The sequence below is a fragment of the Maylandia zebra genome, linkage group LG6 (genome assembly GCF_041146795.1).
Source record: "Maylandia zebra isolate NMK-2024a linkage group LG6, Mzebra_GT3a, whole genome shotgun sequence".
NCBI lineage: Eukaryota > Metazoa > Chordata > Actinopteri > Cichliformes > Cichlidae > Maylandia > Maylandia zebra.
In genome coordinates, this window is record NC_135172.1 from 32,860,673 (window position 1) to 32,875,921 (window position 15,249).

The following is a 15,249-nucleotide window of genomic DNA, read 5'->3' on the forward strand; positions in this document are numbered from 1 at the left end:
TTGCATGGGATGGCTGAACCTGTGTTTTCTGTGGTTAAAGCATTGTCTAATAACAACTCAGATCATATTCTCTTCATCAAAGCTCAAAAAAGGAAACATCGCAGCTAATTATGTCAAGTCAATACGCGCTAGAAACACAATCCTTAAATCAAAAACTATAGAAACAATCCCTAAAAGTACAGTCTTAGCTAAGCAATGCCCAGAAAGAGCTAGTGATTCCCAGGACAGTCACTCTCACTAATGGTTTGCCTCAGCTGTCAAAACTGGTCAAACAGTAACATCAGCTCAGATAATGAGACGTAAATGCAGTTTGAAATTTGGTTCTATGTATGTTGTGTGCTGTTCTATGTAAAATGTGTCCTTTGTCAGCACCTCGAGGTGCGGCAGAGGTTGGCACCCTAGACACTCATAACTCATAACAAACAGACAAACAGTAACATTAGATAATAAGACGATTTCTAAAAGATCAACACCCTGAGTGAGAATAATTGTACTGAGAGTGACTTGTTGTTTCCATCCTCAGTTGTGCTAAGACTATACTTTCAGGGATCATTTCTTTAGTTTTTGACTTGAGGAATGTGTTTCTAGAGTGTATGGTCTTGCTAACCACGATGATGAGTTGTGATATTCTCTTTTGAGCATGAAGCTGATGGAGTAGTGCTGTACTGCACACGTTCTCTGTCATGGATGATTGCTTATTGCTCTACTGTAGAGCAGTGAGAAAGGGAATATGTTCAGAGTGGCTCTAGAATAATTAAAGAATAAAACAAAAGTGTGTTTTTGTTTTTTTGGTTTGGTGATTACTTCCACATAGGTAGTTATGTGCTTTGGTCACAATCTAAGACGGTGTGACATTTAATGGTCATGTGAACAACTGCATCTGAAATGTGCGCTATTTATGATTTTGGGTCATTTTCAAATTTTAACTTTCTGGAAAACGATCACAGTAATGGCAGCAACAGATTTTGGATTGAGTAAATGGTATTATATTAAAATACTTTTACCGAGCATCAAGGCTCTCAAAACTGGATTTAAATGTTACGTAATCAACTTTAAAAGCAGCTTCATCTGAGCTAATGTTGCTGTAGTTACGTACAACAGTGATAATTCATTAACTTCTCATTAACTCAAGACTTTGGCCATGTTTGACAGCTGAGGCAAACTATGAGTGAGAGTAGTCCTGGGAATCGCTAGCTCTTTCTGCCCGCAGTTTTTCTAAGGCTATACTTTGAAGGATCATTCCTATGGTGTTTTATTTGATGTGTTTGTAGAGTGTATGGTCTTGCAAACCAACATGGTTTGCTATGATATTTCCATTGAAGTATGAAGCTGACAAACAGTCATGATTCTGTCATGTGTTTTTTGTCATTCATGATTGTTCTGTGCTTCTTTACAGAATTGAAGTGAGTATGATCTGAGTCGTTTTAAGAAAGCTGAAGAGGAAAACATTGTGTAACTGTTTTTCCAGACACTTGCCCTTTACTAATACCTGAAAAGTCATATGTGACTTCTGAGTTATTTAAATAAGACAGGCATTGAATTTATATTTTTGCAGAAACTTTTAGCCTTCAAAGTCTAAAATGCTTTACATGTTCTGCTGGGCTTTTGTTGAAAGTGTGTTGAATTTCTGTACTGTTTGTTTGGAAATGCCTCTGAGGGACAGAAAAAGGCAATTAGAAAGACAGTAATGATAGCAAGTAAGTTGCTGGGAATTGCATTACCAAGCCTAGAAAGCATTTACAGGGACTGTGTATGAAGTAAAGCAAAATAATATTGTGAGTGAACCATCCACTTGTCTCTTTTAAACTGATGCCATCTCCATGGTTTTATCATCCCCTTTTGTTGACAAAACAAAAACAGGTCCAAATTATCTTTTACTCCTATCAAATTTTTGAACACGAACAACATAAATGTTTCCAAATTGGTGTTGCCAAAAAATATTTTTATCAGTAGATTGATCTTGCTTTTGTGAAAGTTATAGTTCAATGTAGTTTTGATGAAGGGAATATGGTCTGAGTGGTCATAGAAAAGATTTAAAGATAAAAATAGTTTAAAGTGCTTAAAGCTCCGGTTTTTATCACAAGGGCTAAAAACACAGATGGTTGTCTCTTCTGGGCAAAAAGCAACTGTTTTAAATAATTTCACTTTGCCTTGTTATGGAGCATAAAGGAAGGAAATATGTTTTAAAGAAGGTTGGCTTTGGTTTTACAATTTCGTACTTTAAATGCACTTTAGTTTAAATCCAAACTTTTGAGCAAATGTTTGAGATAAAAATGTTTCAAAAGTATGTGATAAGAAGTGTTACATGTTCACCATGAATCGTGATCTTGGGGTGGGGGATCCAGCATGCCTTGGCCTTCTGCCCTGTATTTGATTCCCATATTTTAAGAAAAAAAAAATATGCCATGTTTGCTTGAATGGTTGGTAATTGTGTTGCATTATAATATGTATTAAATTATCTTTAAGAAACTGAAAGTTGATGGGCATACTCAAGAATTAACTTAAAGTTATGTTGACTTAGTTATGCTAGGACTGATAAGTACAATAATTTTTATCGTCACTATATATATACAGTGGAACTGGATGCAGTATTGTCAGTGCAAAGAATAAAATCTAAACTGTACACCTGACTATGATCAGTTGTGAGATAAATTATTGGGATATTTTTCAACCACCTTTGAAAACCTCTTTGAGTTTTGGAGTTTTTTGGAGTGTTTTGGTTTTTTAATATACTTTATGTCAACTTTAAAAATCATCATCATCATCATTTAGCAAATCACTAGGATCAAAACCCTCCCGGTACTCCTGTTGACTTTCTTCATCTCCCTGATATTTATTTGTTAACCTCTTCTTTTGAATACTTTCCTGCATTTCCATATTCACCGCAAAGCCTCCTTGTCTTCTTTTCTCTATCCAGAGAAAATACCAAAAACCATTTTGGCAATTTCCTTCACCACTTCAGCTCTACCACTTCCAGATATCTGGGAACTCTTCCCTACCACCCAGAGCCTGTGACAATTTTTCCCTGTGCAACGTTATTCCTTCTTAAGCTTCCACTATTAAATCCTTGTGTCTGCCTTCACTTGCTACTTCTTCTTGATTTCTCAAGTCATCCTACAGACTACCATCAAATTCTGCCTATCTACATTCTCACATTGCAGCTGCCTATTTCTTTCAGATTCCTTTTTAGCTACAGGTTTCTTGTTAGACTCAGAAATAACTGACAAAAAAGGGAGAAGACCAATGGTGAAATTGCTACTTTCTTCACACTTTAGAAGAATATGCATCCTAGAGGATGGTCAAAAGAGCTTGCAAAGAAAAGCGTCTGGACTTCTTTAAGTTACTTGAAGACATTTCACCTCTCATCCGAGAAGCTTCTTCAGTTCTAAGGTCAAATGGTGGGAGTCCCAGATATAAACCTAGTGGGAGTAACCCCCATAGATGGACATAGATGGCTTCTTTCAGAGGAGTGAAAGAAGCCATCTATGTCCACTGTGAGCGACCATCTTTGAACAGAGGCGGTGGTTTACGACACCAACTCTCTGCCATCTATAATCCAGTTTTGAGATCCCTTCCCAGACGCCTTAACGCCCACTTACATCCTGGGCCATCTGACCTCAGGAATTCGCATGATAAGGTGGGGCCAGGTTTCACAATGAACTCACCCGAAACTCTGGTTGATGGGGACCCACACCCAGTTTCACACCTTAGCTCAGGCGATTAGAGGATCATCAGGGGGTCCTTTTGTCCCTCTGTGGGGGGATACTCCCACTAGGTTTATATCTGGGACTCTCCACCATTTGACCTTAGAACTGAAGTAGCTTCTCGGATGAGAGGTGAAACGTCTTCAAGCAACTTAAAGAAGTCCAGACGCTTTTCTTTGCAAGCTCTTTTGACTACGATGACCTGGATGACTGAGAACCTTCACAGACATCCTAGAGGATGGATTTTAAAAACAAAAATTTGGAACAATATCTGAATGTGTGGGACAAGTGATAAAAATGTAGTGGAGTCCTACATAAAGAGGGACCCATGCTCACCCTAAAACGTTTTAACACCCACAAAATTATTATCATTTATGTTACTAAAAAATTGCATTTTTAAAATGGTTTTGCTGCTTTATTCTTAAATCTCATATAGTTTATTATAAGGTCCAATCCCCAAAAATATGTTATTCTCATATTTTATTGTGAAAAAAGGTTGAAAACAGGAAGTTGCGCTCTACGTAGGCGTTTGCGTGACGTAACACGTAAATAAGTTGATCAAGCTGTTATTAGCTAGGTTGTTTTCTTCCTTTAGCCTTAATCTCTCGCATGATATTAATGACTGGGTGACATTTACACACAGCTCTTGGGAGATAAACCGGAACTGACACTTTAACCAACAAATGAGGATATGCCATCCGACTTTGTAACATATACAGAAAGTACACCTTGTGAGGACGAGAAACCGAGAGTCAAACAGCTAACAGCGGTCAGCGCCGCAAATCTCCACACCGTGTACCGCTCATGCTGACTTTCTCTTCCATTTCTTCTTCGTTTTTACTCGGCCTTTAGATTCGCCAAGTCCGGTCAGTGGTTTCTCCAGAAGAGAATGAACTGGTTTTTCCCAACCTCCAAAGGCTCTGGATCTCTCCCTCCTCTGAACAGCTTACAGCAACAGAGACAGCGGCAGATCGAGTCCCTAAAAGCTGCCCACCCAAGGTAATAACGATCCGTCACCCCAAAACCCGACCCGTGAGATTGTTTTATGGTCACCACGATGTTTCCTGAACATTTTAATGGGGTTAAATAGAAAACACCCTCACTCAGTTTACCAACACACCTGCTGTTTACTTCTCAGAGCTAGCTACTTCTCATAGTTAAGTTAAAAGTACCTCATGCTAGCAACCAACTTTTCGTTTATTATCGACCACATTTATCCCATCTGTTCTCTAAATATTCAAATTATGTAATACTATTTTAGGTAAACCCACTTTTGTGAAGCCCCTTAGTCTGGTTTGTAAGCTAATCTTGCTAGCCTTTTCTCATGGCTAATTAGCGCGTGCTATGTTAGCATTAAATGACAGGGTCTATTTTTAGGGCTCGTGGCTGAACATGTCCTGTGGTCATGTGTTTGCCATGCATGTAGTTTTAAAATGAGCTTGTTACTGAGAAGTGGAGATTAAAGTATTAGCCTTTGTTTATCAACGAATGTTTCCAGCGTAAGCCACCATAAACCCACTGTTGTGGTTCATTTCTTGAGGAGTCACAGTCTTCTATCTCCTAATGCGAATTATGCCACGTGTGTGACAAAGAAAAGGGATTACACAGTTTCTGAGAAGGAACCAAGCATATCAAATGCAGATCATGTGCTTTTAGATGCTATGGAGCTCTGTTGAATGCTTCTCATATGATGACACTGATGTTACTAGGTGTAAGGTTAAGGTTTTCTACACGCTGCTTTGACATGGTAATTGATTTTTTGGGGTGCTGACTGTTTAAACCCCTTATATTGACTTCCGGACCAACTTCAACATGAACCTTCTTTGCCCTATTTTTTCAAGTTGTGATTTTATAAACAGTGTGGCATTACAATTATTCCATCATTTCACTGGTGCAGTTTATCTGGTGAAACTGCAGTTATTCAGATAAATAGTGGTATCAGCAGCATTAGAGGCAGTGGAAGGGAAAGTTCATTATTATCAGACACTGACAGACACTTGTGTGTGATTTTAAAACCTAACATGTCAAGTGTATTAATTGCTCTTTTTTGTGAAACAACTTTTTTTTCCCTACCTTTTCCCCAACGATCAACTACTAAGTGCCATAAATAGATTGCATTTACTTATTCATGAAAACTATGTTCACCTTCTGTGCCATTTAATCCCTCACCGACAGAATTTGTTGGGTGAGGATAAATACTGAATCTATCATTTGCTCTTCAAACTAGCAGAATTTCATAAACCTTGACCTTAGGTGTATAATTCTTCTTTTGCATCTTCTTTTGATTGCATGTTGATAAATCTTCAAATTTCTGGCCCTGTTCCTGTTTTACAGCCTTGCAGAAATCCAGAAGGATGTGGAATACAGAATACCATTCACAGTCAACAATTCAACCATTAGTGTTAACATGTGAGTACATTTATACACCTACCAGGTGGGGTCAAAAAGTTCTAATTGTATGGCTGTGAAAACAAAGAGCCTTACCTAAGCTCACATTGGAGGTCATTTTCTCATATACATCTGGCTGCTTTTTTTTTTTTAGATCTCTCACTACTATCATTATATTCTCTTGCATTTCTGCTTGGTTTTTATTTTCAGTAATTGCATTGAACTTTGCACTGGGAGTCTCACACCATTGGGTAATGATAATAGCATCTCATGTACCGCATTGCCTTCAGGCTTGGAGACTGTGGACTGCAAACTGCTGTATTGTTGCCAGAGCCTGTTATAACCAGCCGTGTTTTTTCAGATGAAATTTGGGTCAGTTTAAAAGAGTGGTCAGAATGGGAATAATAGCAGCCATGCTGGAGGCTGCTTAAACATACCCAGCATTATGACTGTCAACATGGGTTAGGCCAAAAAGGATTTTGGATTTTATGGGCCTCTTTTCTGAAACTTTTTGTCACACTGCATACAGTAATTTCAGATTATCAACAGACAATGGTTTGTGTGCCTCAAAGTCAGTCTGTACTTACACCACTGATTGAAATCTGACTGTAAATTAATACAAAAGAAGGCTAACATTACACGAGAAACAAGATAGAAATTTTCAGATTTCCACAAAGAAGATGAGACAAGAAAAACTAGTAAAGCCGGTTGAGAACCCAAATATGTGCCATAGGCTCTAATAACTCTCACATTAGGTAGTCAAATGTTTGTGAGAGCTCTTAGGAAAAACCTTTGTCACACATTCACTCCCATTTCTGCTTCTATTTTTGTCACCTATAAAGAAAATATGGGGTTATATAATATATATAATATATGCTTTATAGGTGTGGAGGACTGTCCAATAATTGGTTTGGGTCTGGGTATTTGAGAACTGTATTTGCCATAAACATTTTTTGACAGATGCCACTTTGGCATGTAACAGCAGGTAAACACAGGTCTTACTAATCCCAAGAACAAAATTTATGACACAATAAATACCTACATTTTCAATAATCCTGCTCTTATAAAGTCTGTTTCTTTGTTTATCAGTGAAGTTCTCATTTGCTTCCTGCATAATTGACTTGTTTCCTATTGATTATCAAGTAATGTTTATTGATTATCCAGCAATACTACATCATAACTAGATTATATTATCTGGGCTGTAAATTGTTGATAGTTAAACCCTTTAATGTTAGCTAAGTTAAACACTTCTCTTTTGTTACCCTTCATTTCAGTTTGCTGCCTCCTCAGTTCCCCCAGGAGAAACCAGTGGTTAGTGTCTTTCCCCCTGTTGGTCATCATTTAGTGGACAGCAATAATGGCACTATGATCAAGAGCCCCCTCATCACTAATGTAAGTAGCTTTTGAGAATTAAAGAGGTTTTTTTTCAGATCTTAAACAAGAATTATAAATTATGGCATCCTGAATCCATACTTAAAATGACACAGATAACACTTTTTTTGTTTAAAGTGTCATTGCACAAATGTGTGTGTGGTTTTCTTTTTTGTTTCTGTTTTTCAATGATCTGTGTGGAAAAAAAGAGAGAGAGAAACAAAGGGAAGTAAAACGCTGCAAAGTGACAGCATTGCTGTGAAAGCAGCAGGACAAGTTGAAAGATCATTACTCATGGTAGTGTCCAAGATAACTACATTTCTCATCTGACTAAAAGTGAAAGTGAAATAAGTAACTTAAAGTCAGGGGGTTTCCAAGCCTGAGCAGTAGGTCTTCTCACCACCGATCAAATGCTCTGTGTCTTCAACCAAGAAGAATAGTCTAATTCTATTATCCAGTTTACTTGGAAATACATATATGTAATCCAGTGTTCTAAAGCTATAATACATCATCTGCACACACAAATAAATAAATAGCATACTTTAGAAAGCATCTTGAATGTAACCAAATTTAAAAAAAATAATTTAATACATAATTAAATTGATCCAGATAGAGTGGGGAGAGCTGTCGTCGATGCACAGCTGTGCACATAAACCAGGTGTTCATCAGCTGCAAAAACATGTACTTGTTTGCTTTTTTCTGTTTCTTTCATTGTGAAGTAAATCCACTTATTTTAGGTTCTTCTGTTAATTCATGCTTTAATTTTATCCATGTTACTGTATTTAGTTGTTGTTATATATGTTCTAGTTTGGGATGCACTCAGACCTGGGAAAGGTCATCCAAAGTCTGCTTGACGAGTTCTGGAAAAGTCCTCCCGCCTTGATGTCTAGCGGTCCTTCTGGCTTTCCTTAGTAAGTCTCCTCCTTCTGTCATTGAGAATATAAGACACTTATTTCTCAGTACTTTCTTATGGCATTCTAAGAAAGTTCGTATATTTTTCAAGTGTGGTCTTATTTTAAATATTATTTTAAAGTGGTTCTAAAAAGCAGTTCGATATATTTTTTCCACATCATTTAAACATTGATGTTATGCCTTTCATTCTTTCCTTTTTTCACTGGAGCAGTATGTACAAATCATCAGGTATAGCACCTTACCCCAATCCGGCTTTTCACTTTGGTTCTCGCCACATGGGACCCAGTCAGACACCACCTTCTGGTCCAGCCCCTGCGCCAATGCCTCACCCAGGGGTCGATAGTGCCCTTGGGCCCCCTCGAGCTCCAGCGCCATATGGAATAATTTCTGACCTGCCACTGCCTGTACCTATTGGAGATTCAGAGGTATGCAATTGATGCACAGTGTATAAAAATGGAATGGTAACAGTCAAGCATATAGCAAGCAAAGCATCACCTTCCCCAACCAGATAAAAGCATTGATCAAAAATTTGTAGGTTCCTCCACCTATATCCCAGGTTCTGGACTGCTTCCAGCACAAATTCTGTTTAATAAAGATTGCTTTGTAAATGTAAACATTAGCCGGGCTGGAAGCAACCCACGAATGGTTGAGAAAATGTCACTGATGGGGAAATTGGCCAAATTTAAAGGTAATTTGGTGGAACTCAAGGATGTATTTTACCCCAAACCAGAACTTTTTGTTGAACCTAATCAAGTAGTTTTCAGCACATGAACCTAACCAGAGTTAAACCAAAAGTGAAAACAAAACAAATCAGCGAATGAAGAAAAAATCCAAGCTTGGGAAACAAGCCATGGTGTCCTGCCAACAGATCTACAACTTGCGCTGTCATTAACACTCCATACAACTAATGTGGACTTTCTAGGTCACTCAAATAAAACTTTAATCTCATGCTGGCCAATATTAGTGCCACTAGTGCATGCACATTACACATTACAGGAAGAAGCAGATAGCATCAGACAAAATTACTCAGCGAACTAGCATTGGACAGTCCGACACAGCTCTAGTGTTCAGACATTAATACACTGAAGATTGTGATGTGAATATATAACTTCTGTTTCTTCTAGACTAGACTAAATGGACACGTGTACAAGATGCCTGAGATTCCTGAGTCTTTTCCTGAACTCTGTGACATGAAGTAAAGTATTCCTTAATGATTTCAAATTAAAATGTTTGCACAGTGTGAAATGTTTGTTCGTGACAAACATTATTTCATACCATTATTGATGTATTCAATATCTGTTTATGTAAAGTGATGGAAATAATTATAAATAATGCTGAATTTATAAGTTGCTCACTTACAAAGAAAGCGATAGTGTCTAATTTTTCATTTTAATGGTGAGAGACAGATTATCAACCAGAAAAATCTCCAAAAAGTATTTGGAAAATCTAGAACTATAAAAATCTTGCTCCAGGGGGTGAGCATGATCATGAGAAAGGTGGTGGATCAACCTGAAACTACACGGGAAGAACTTGTTAGTGATCTGAAGACAGAACACCATGTAAGACTCTTGCCATAAATGACTTAAATCTTTCAGCACATGTAGAGGCATGTCCTAAGTTTGTTAGTGAACATCTAAATCAGCGGTCCCCAACCTTTTTTGCACCACGGACCGGTTTATGCCCAACGATATTTTCACGGACCGGCCTTTAAGGTGTCGCGGATAAATACAACAAAATAAAACTAGTAACGGTACTGAAAAAAAGAAGATTTATTCATAACACACGTGAAAAGACCCAGGAAAACAGAGTTAACGATAAAAACGATAACAAAATAACGCTGAAAACCAATAAAAACCCTGAAAACCATACATTTCACACCTGAGCCTCAACTCTCGCGGCCCGGTACCAAACAACTCACGGACCGGTACCGGTCCGAGGCCCGGGGGTTGGGGACCGCTGATCTAAATGATTCAGAACTGGCAGAAAATGCTAGGGCTCAGCTCAACGAGCCGTGTTTGGAGTATGAAATCTGCTGAGTATAACCCAAAGTGCACCAACCCGACAGTCAAGAAGCAGTTAAAACGTTATACGTTGTTTTTTTTCTTCTAAGCGTACACAATGACTTCACTCCATTGAGGGTTTTGGTTAATATTCTGTCTCTATCCATTAAAATGAACCTACAATAAAAGTTACAAGCTTTTCATGTTTTTTGTAAGTGGGCACACACATCAAATAATTACTCTCACATATCTGCCCATTTATCCACTTTTTTCTTTATCCACCCCCAGCCTGACACAGTTGTCAGATATGTCTGAAAACGAAGATGTGTTGCTCAAGTTTTTTGTGAGTTTGCCACAACTGAAACAGGTCACATCTGATAAAGAAGAGTTGGTCAACAGTATACTGGACATGGCCAGTAAGTTCCCCCCCCTGTTCTCATAGATGGTCTTGCGAGTCATAGGAAAGTGAAACTCTAATTTAAGTTGGTGTCAATGTGTTTTTGCAGAGAAAAATCTTCAAATGGAGCCACATCTGGAAGGAAAAAGACAAGAGATGCTCTACAAGGTCAGTTCATACGTAATTCCTCTTTGTTTCATAATCAAGTCAAGTCAGTGTATTTATAAGCACATTTTAAAAAATGCAGTTTGACCAACATGCTGTACTAACTGAAAAATAGAAAAGTAATAAATATATACATCAATATAGAAAAATAGAAGATAAGCCACAAAAGCAAAACAACTCAGTCACCGTAAAAAGCTAGGGATTAAAGAGGTGTGTTCAGACAGGTTTTCAAAATGTTAGAGAGGTCAGAATTTGAAAAGGCAGACGGTTTCAGAGTTTAGGCGCAGTAACTGCAAAGGCACGGTCTCCTCTCTGTGTCATACACACATAGCTCACATATTCGTTCATGCCATTGTCCTGCTGCTCATTATGTGTTTTTGTCTCTTGTGCTAACAGTATGAACAGCTGACTCAGATGAAGTCAGCTTTTGAAACAAAGATGCAGAGACAGCACGAACTCAGTGAGGTAAATGGCCACACCAGCACACTCTGGTTTTACATGTAATACATGTTTAGTGCAAATACACGTCTTGAAATGAGAGTTTTGACATTTTCATATGTTTATTCCAATCCTGATTTATCATTTTGTTGATTAAAACTGAGCTTGGGTTGTTTAATATACTGTGTAACTTGTGAATTGTATAACTGTGTAATTGTAGTACTCTTTGTTACTTAACCCTCCTGTTATGTTGCGGGTCAGATTGACCCAGAACAGAAGAGATGTCTCATGTCATCTGCATCACTACAGAAAACGAAAAAAAAAATCACAATTATAAAAGAAAATTGTAAAATAATCAATGCTAGTGTTTCTGACACTTTTTGATGAGTAAATTTGCCCCGGGTCAAATTAACCCAGGAGCATAATTGGTGTTCCTGGAAACCAACTTAACAGGAGGGTTAAGCTAAGCTTGATTGACTGCTTAGTTTCCAGAAAACCAAGCACAAAAAGTAAAATATAAGATACAGACTTAATTGGTGACTACATGTCGGTCTGCTACAGTTGTGGTCAGAGGTTTATATACACTCATCAATGACGTGAACGTTGTGGTGATTTTTTTGGCTTTTAATTGACTTTTCCAGGGTTTAATGATTGCACAGCATATATCTTTATTCACTTTAAATAGCAAGTATTGGGTGCATAAGTTTGAATTTCTTTTGAATTTTCTTTAATCCACACAAGGTCAAAAGTATACATTAAAGGCTCAAATATATACATACAGTTACTTTAATCTTTCAGCAGGTTATCCTGAAGATTTTACATTGTCTTTTTACTTGACTTGGCCAATACAAGGTCCCTTCACCGTCAGAAAAAGGATTTGTTTAACAGTACTCATTAGATTGAGCAATACTCTAAAGAAGAGCTTATAGATATCAACCCAGACATGTTTGCCTGTAAACACTCTTTGATCATTTTGTATTTCATTTATGTTTTGTCTTTGTTTTTTTATTTTACTCCCTACCAGAGTTGCAGTCTAAGCACTCTACAGGCTCGGTTAAAAGTCGCAGCTCACCAGGCAGAGGAGGAGTCTGAGGAGACGGCTGAAAACTTCCTGGAAGGACGCATTGACATTGACGAATTCCTGAACAGCTTCATGGAAAAAAGAACAGTGAGATGCTAACAACAGCAAGAACGACAAAAAAACATTTATACCTAGAATTGGCCAGGAGTCATTTTTATGCTGTTTTTTAATTCATGTTTCATTCATGTTTTGTTATATGAGTCAGAGTTAGCTGGGTTTGATTGAACGATAAAAAATCATTTTTTTGAGTTTTGAATGGGATGCAAACAGGGTGTTAAACCTGTAAGGAACTGGAGAGAGGCTGATGACGGTCATGATAATGACCAATCTATCATGCAAAGCCTACCCGCTGTGTTGACCCCTTGTGGCAAGGGAAAGCTGAAAGTAGCTTCTTTTATTTGTTATCATTGGAGAAAGTAATTAAAAAAACTTATTCAAGAAGTGAAATCTTTGCTTTTGTTGATACTGTTGCATCAGTGGGTAAAAATGATGCCGCGTGGCTGTTCTAGGGTTACGTGTTGGCTTTTTTTAACCTTTTAAAAACTGAACCATGAAATAATTGACAGAGATTTTTAATTGTTTAAAAATAGAGGTTTTATTGAACCTCCTGACACTTTTTAAAAAATTATAGTTTTAATTTGTGCCATATTTACTGCATTTGGCTCTATTGTAATTTATTGTAAATTATTGTTAGGTGTGAATGTTATAGGAAGTACTGCACTTAACATTTTAAGGGGAAACTTCAGATGACTTTGGTTTTGTTTTCCAGCTTTGCCACAGCAGAAGAGCCAAAGAAGAGAAGCTGCAACAGTCCATCAACACACATGGCCCGTTTCCTACCAGTCACTAGATCACAAGGTAGAAGAATCACAGCACAGCACACATTACTTAGTCGCATTGCAGTCACATGTCTGCTTTTACAATGACTGTAATAACCTTTCCTCTTTTTTTTTGGAAAGGGAAAAAAAAGGAAATTGTATTTTTTATTCTCATTTATTCATTCTGCTTCTCTCACCATTTCTTTGGTCCTCAGATTCAGTGTTTCTCAGCCAACTGCTGCCAAGTAAAAGGAAAAAGGTATTACAGGGGCCGAAAAGCACACTGGGCACTCATCAGTTTGGAGAAACATGAAGATTTTGATTGCAATGCTGGGCTAAAACAAGAAGCCTATGGTGTCCTGATCCAAGCTTAAAAAACAACAAACAACACAACAAAACAAAGCAAAACACAAAAAAGCAGTTAAAGTTGGATCTTGTGAGAGTAACGTTGAGTCACCACAGAAGGCCAAACCTTGGAGGATGAGTGGCACATGCCTAGATGCTCCAGACACATTACTATGGATTCATCACATTGTGGATAATTTTATTGCACTTTTTTTTCCAGTTTTGACATGGCAGTGATTACAACAAGCTTTGTTTTCTCTTTAGATTTATGTCACGTTGCTCATAAAATCTTGCCTGTTCTTAATCAGGAAGGTTGGAGATGTGAAGAAATTTGGAAGAAAGTACAAGTTGTGTAGTACAGTGCCCCTAATCTTCCATTTTCTTTGCTGTGGGCTAGTTAGTATCACTTAAAAAGTTATTCTGAAATATTGGTGTCTGTACCATACATCTCTGAGATCAGTCCTTGCTTAATCATCCCATTACACTTTACGGAGATGTTGTGCAGCCAGTGCACTTTCAGCGATAATTTGTCCAAGACAGCCATGACTGTCAGTGAGTAAAACAAAGAAAAGAAGCAAGGACTCAACAGTTCGGTCAGGAGACATTTAATTGGGCTGTTAAAATGTAAACTGTGTTTTCAAAGTGGAAAGTGGTTGATTGTTAATCAAGCTGTCAGTTTGAGGAAATCCTAAACACAGCCTGAATATCATTACATAAACATTCATAGTTAAGGTTTCAGATTTTCTATCAGTACTCTGATAATCCCTCAATTTATGTACTGTAAGTTGTAATACATTTGTTTCCAATTCAAAGTTAACGTGAACCAAGCAGACCACATAACATACTGTAAGAGCTGTTTCAGTTGTTAGTTCCTGTATTGTAATTCTGCTTATTGAGGGTCACGTGTTGAAACCAATGCTAACACGATTAGCATTTGTGGTTCTTGTTTTTAGCACTGAAAGCAAATATTTTTCCACTCAGAGGGCAGGTTAAACTACATTAACTCAAATCTGAATACTTCAGTCCCTCTTTTGCTTTTTACATTGATTTAAAAAAAAAATTCTTGATGTAAACATACTGACCACCACTTTTTCCTTATATGCACAGTTATGATCGCCTGAGAAACTGTTTTCTGACACCTGAAACCTCAAACTTGAAATTTCTGCTGAAAAGCCTCAGAAGATGTGGGATAATGTTGAGGAATATTAGTTTAAATGCTGCAGTAAAACTCAATGACATTGGATACTGTATTTAAATAATGTTAATAATAGGCTATATTGTAATCAAACACTCGAGACACCTTGTATTATATGTTCTTATTTAATTTGTTAGAGTAATAAAGCATTTAGAATAAATTCTGTGATCACATTCTTTTTAACATGCCAGCATTGCCTGAAAGCCAGAGGTTCTCAGGGTATCCTTGGGCTGCATGATGTCAATAAGGTGCCTGACCATGATGTGGAATTTGTTCAATGAACATACAGAGAAATCCCCAACAATCAAATTATCACTAAGTGAACAGCCTCTTGGCAATACTGGGAAGGAAAAACTTGTTATGAACAGGAAGACACCTTTAGCAGAACCAGGCTCAGGAAGAGGCAGCTATCTGTCGTGACGAGTTGCGGGTGAT

At 37.6% G+C, this 15,249-nt stretch overlaps 1 protein-coding gene, 2 non-coding genes and 1 pseudogene across 4 annotated transcripts in view; 3 read left to right on the forward strand and 1 right to left on the reverse strand.

Annotated features, from left to right (window-relative positions):
• Positions 1-14,974, forward strand: part of vps37a (VPS37A subunit of ESCRT-I) — a 29,098-nt gene extending 14,124 nt beyond the window's left edge. The window contains exons 2-13 of one of the 2 annotated variants that reach the window (XM_004539167.2): positions 4,557-4,703; positions 6,039-6,113; positions 7,367-7,484; positions 8,271-8,374; positions 8,587-8,800; positions 9,500-9,570; positions 10,664-10,791; positions 10,882-10,940; positions 11,334-11,402; positions 12,400-12,543; positions 13,226-13,314; positions 13,490-14,974. In XM_004539167.2, coding sequence (XP_004539224.1) covers positions 4,594-4,703; positions 6,039-6,113; positions 7,367-7,484; positions 8,271-8,374; positions 8,587-8,800; positions 9,500-9,570; positions 10,664-10,791; positions 10,882-10,940; positions 11,334-11,402; positions 12,400-12,543; positions 13,226-13,306 — 1,173 coding nt within the window. In that variant the 5' untranslated portion in view covers positions 4,557-4,593 and the 3' untranslated portion in view covers positions 13,307-13,314; positions 13,490-14,974. Of the gene's footprint in view, positions 1-4,237; positions 4,704-6,038; positions 6,114-7,366; positions 7,485-8,270; positions 8,375-8,586; positions 8,801-9,499; positions 9,571-10,663; positions 10,792-10,881; positions 10,941-11,333; positions 11,403-12,399; positions 12,544-13,225; positions 13,315-13,489 lie in introns of those variants that run through there. The other variant, XM_076885082.1, reaches the window with a different exon arrangement.
• Positions 58-186, reverse strand: LOC143419267 (small nucleolar RNA U3; annotated as a pseudogene).
• Positions 531-744, forward strand: LOC111500988 (small nucleolar RNA U3). The gene has a single exon (XR_002721330.3). It is a non-coding gene; the product is annotated as a small nucleolar RNA U3 (small nucleolar RNA).
• LOC111500983 (small nucleolar RNA U3) lies at positions 1,218-1,423 on the forward strand. The gene has a single exon (XR_002721326.1). It is a non-coding gene; the product is annotated as a small nucleolar RNA U3 (small nucleolar RNA).
• Positions 14,975-15,249: the final 275 nt, after the last annotated feature.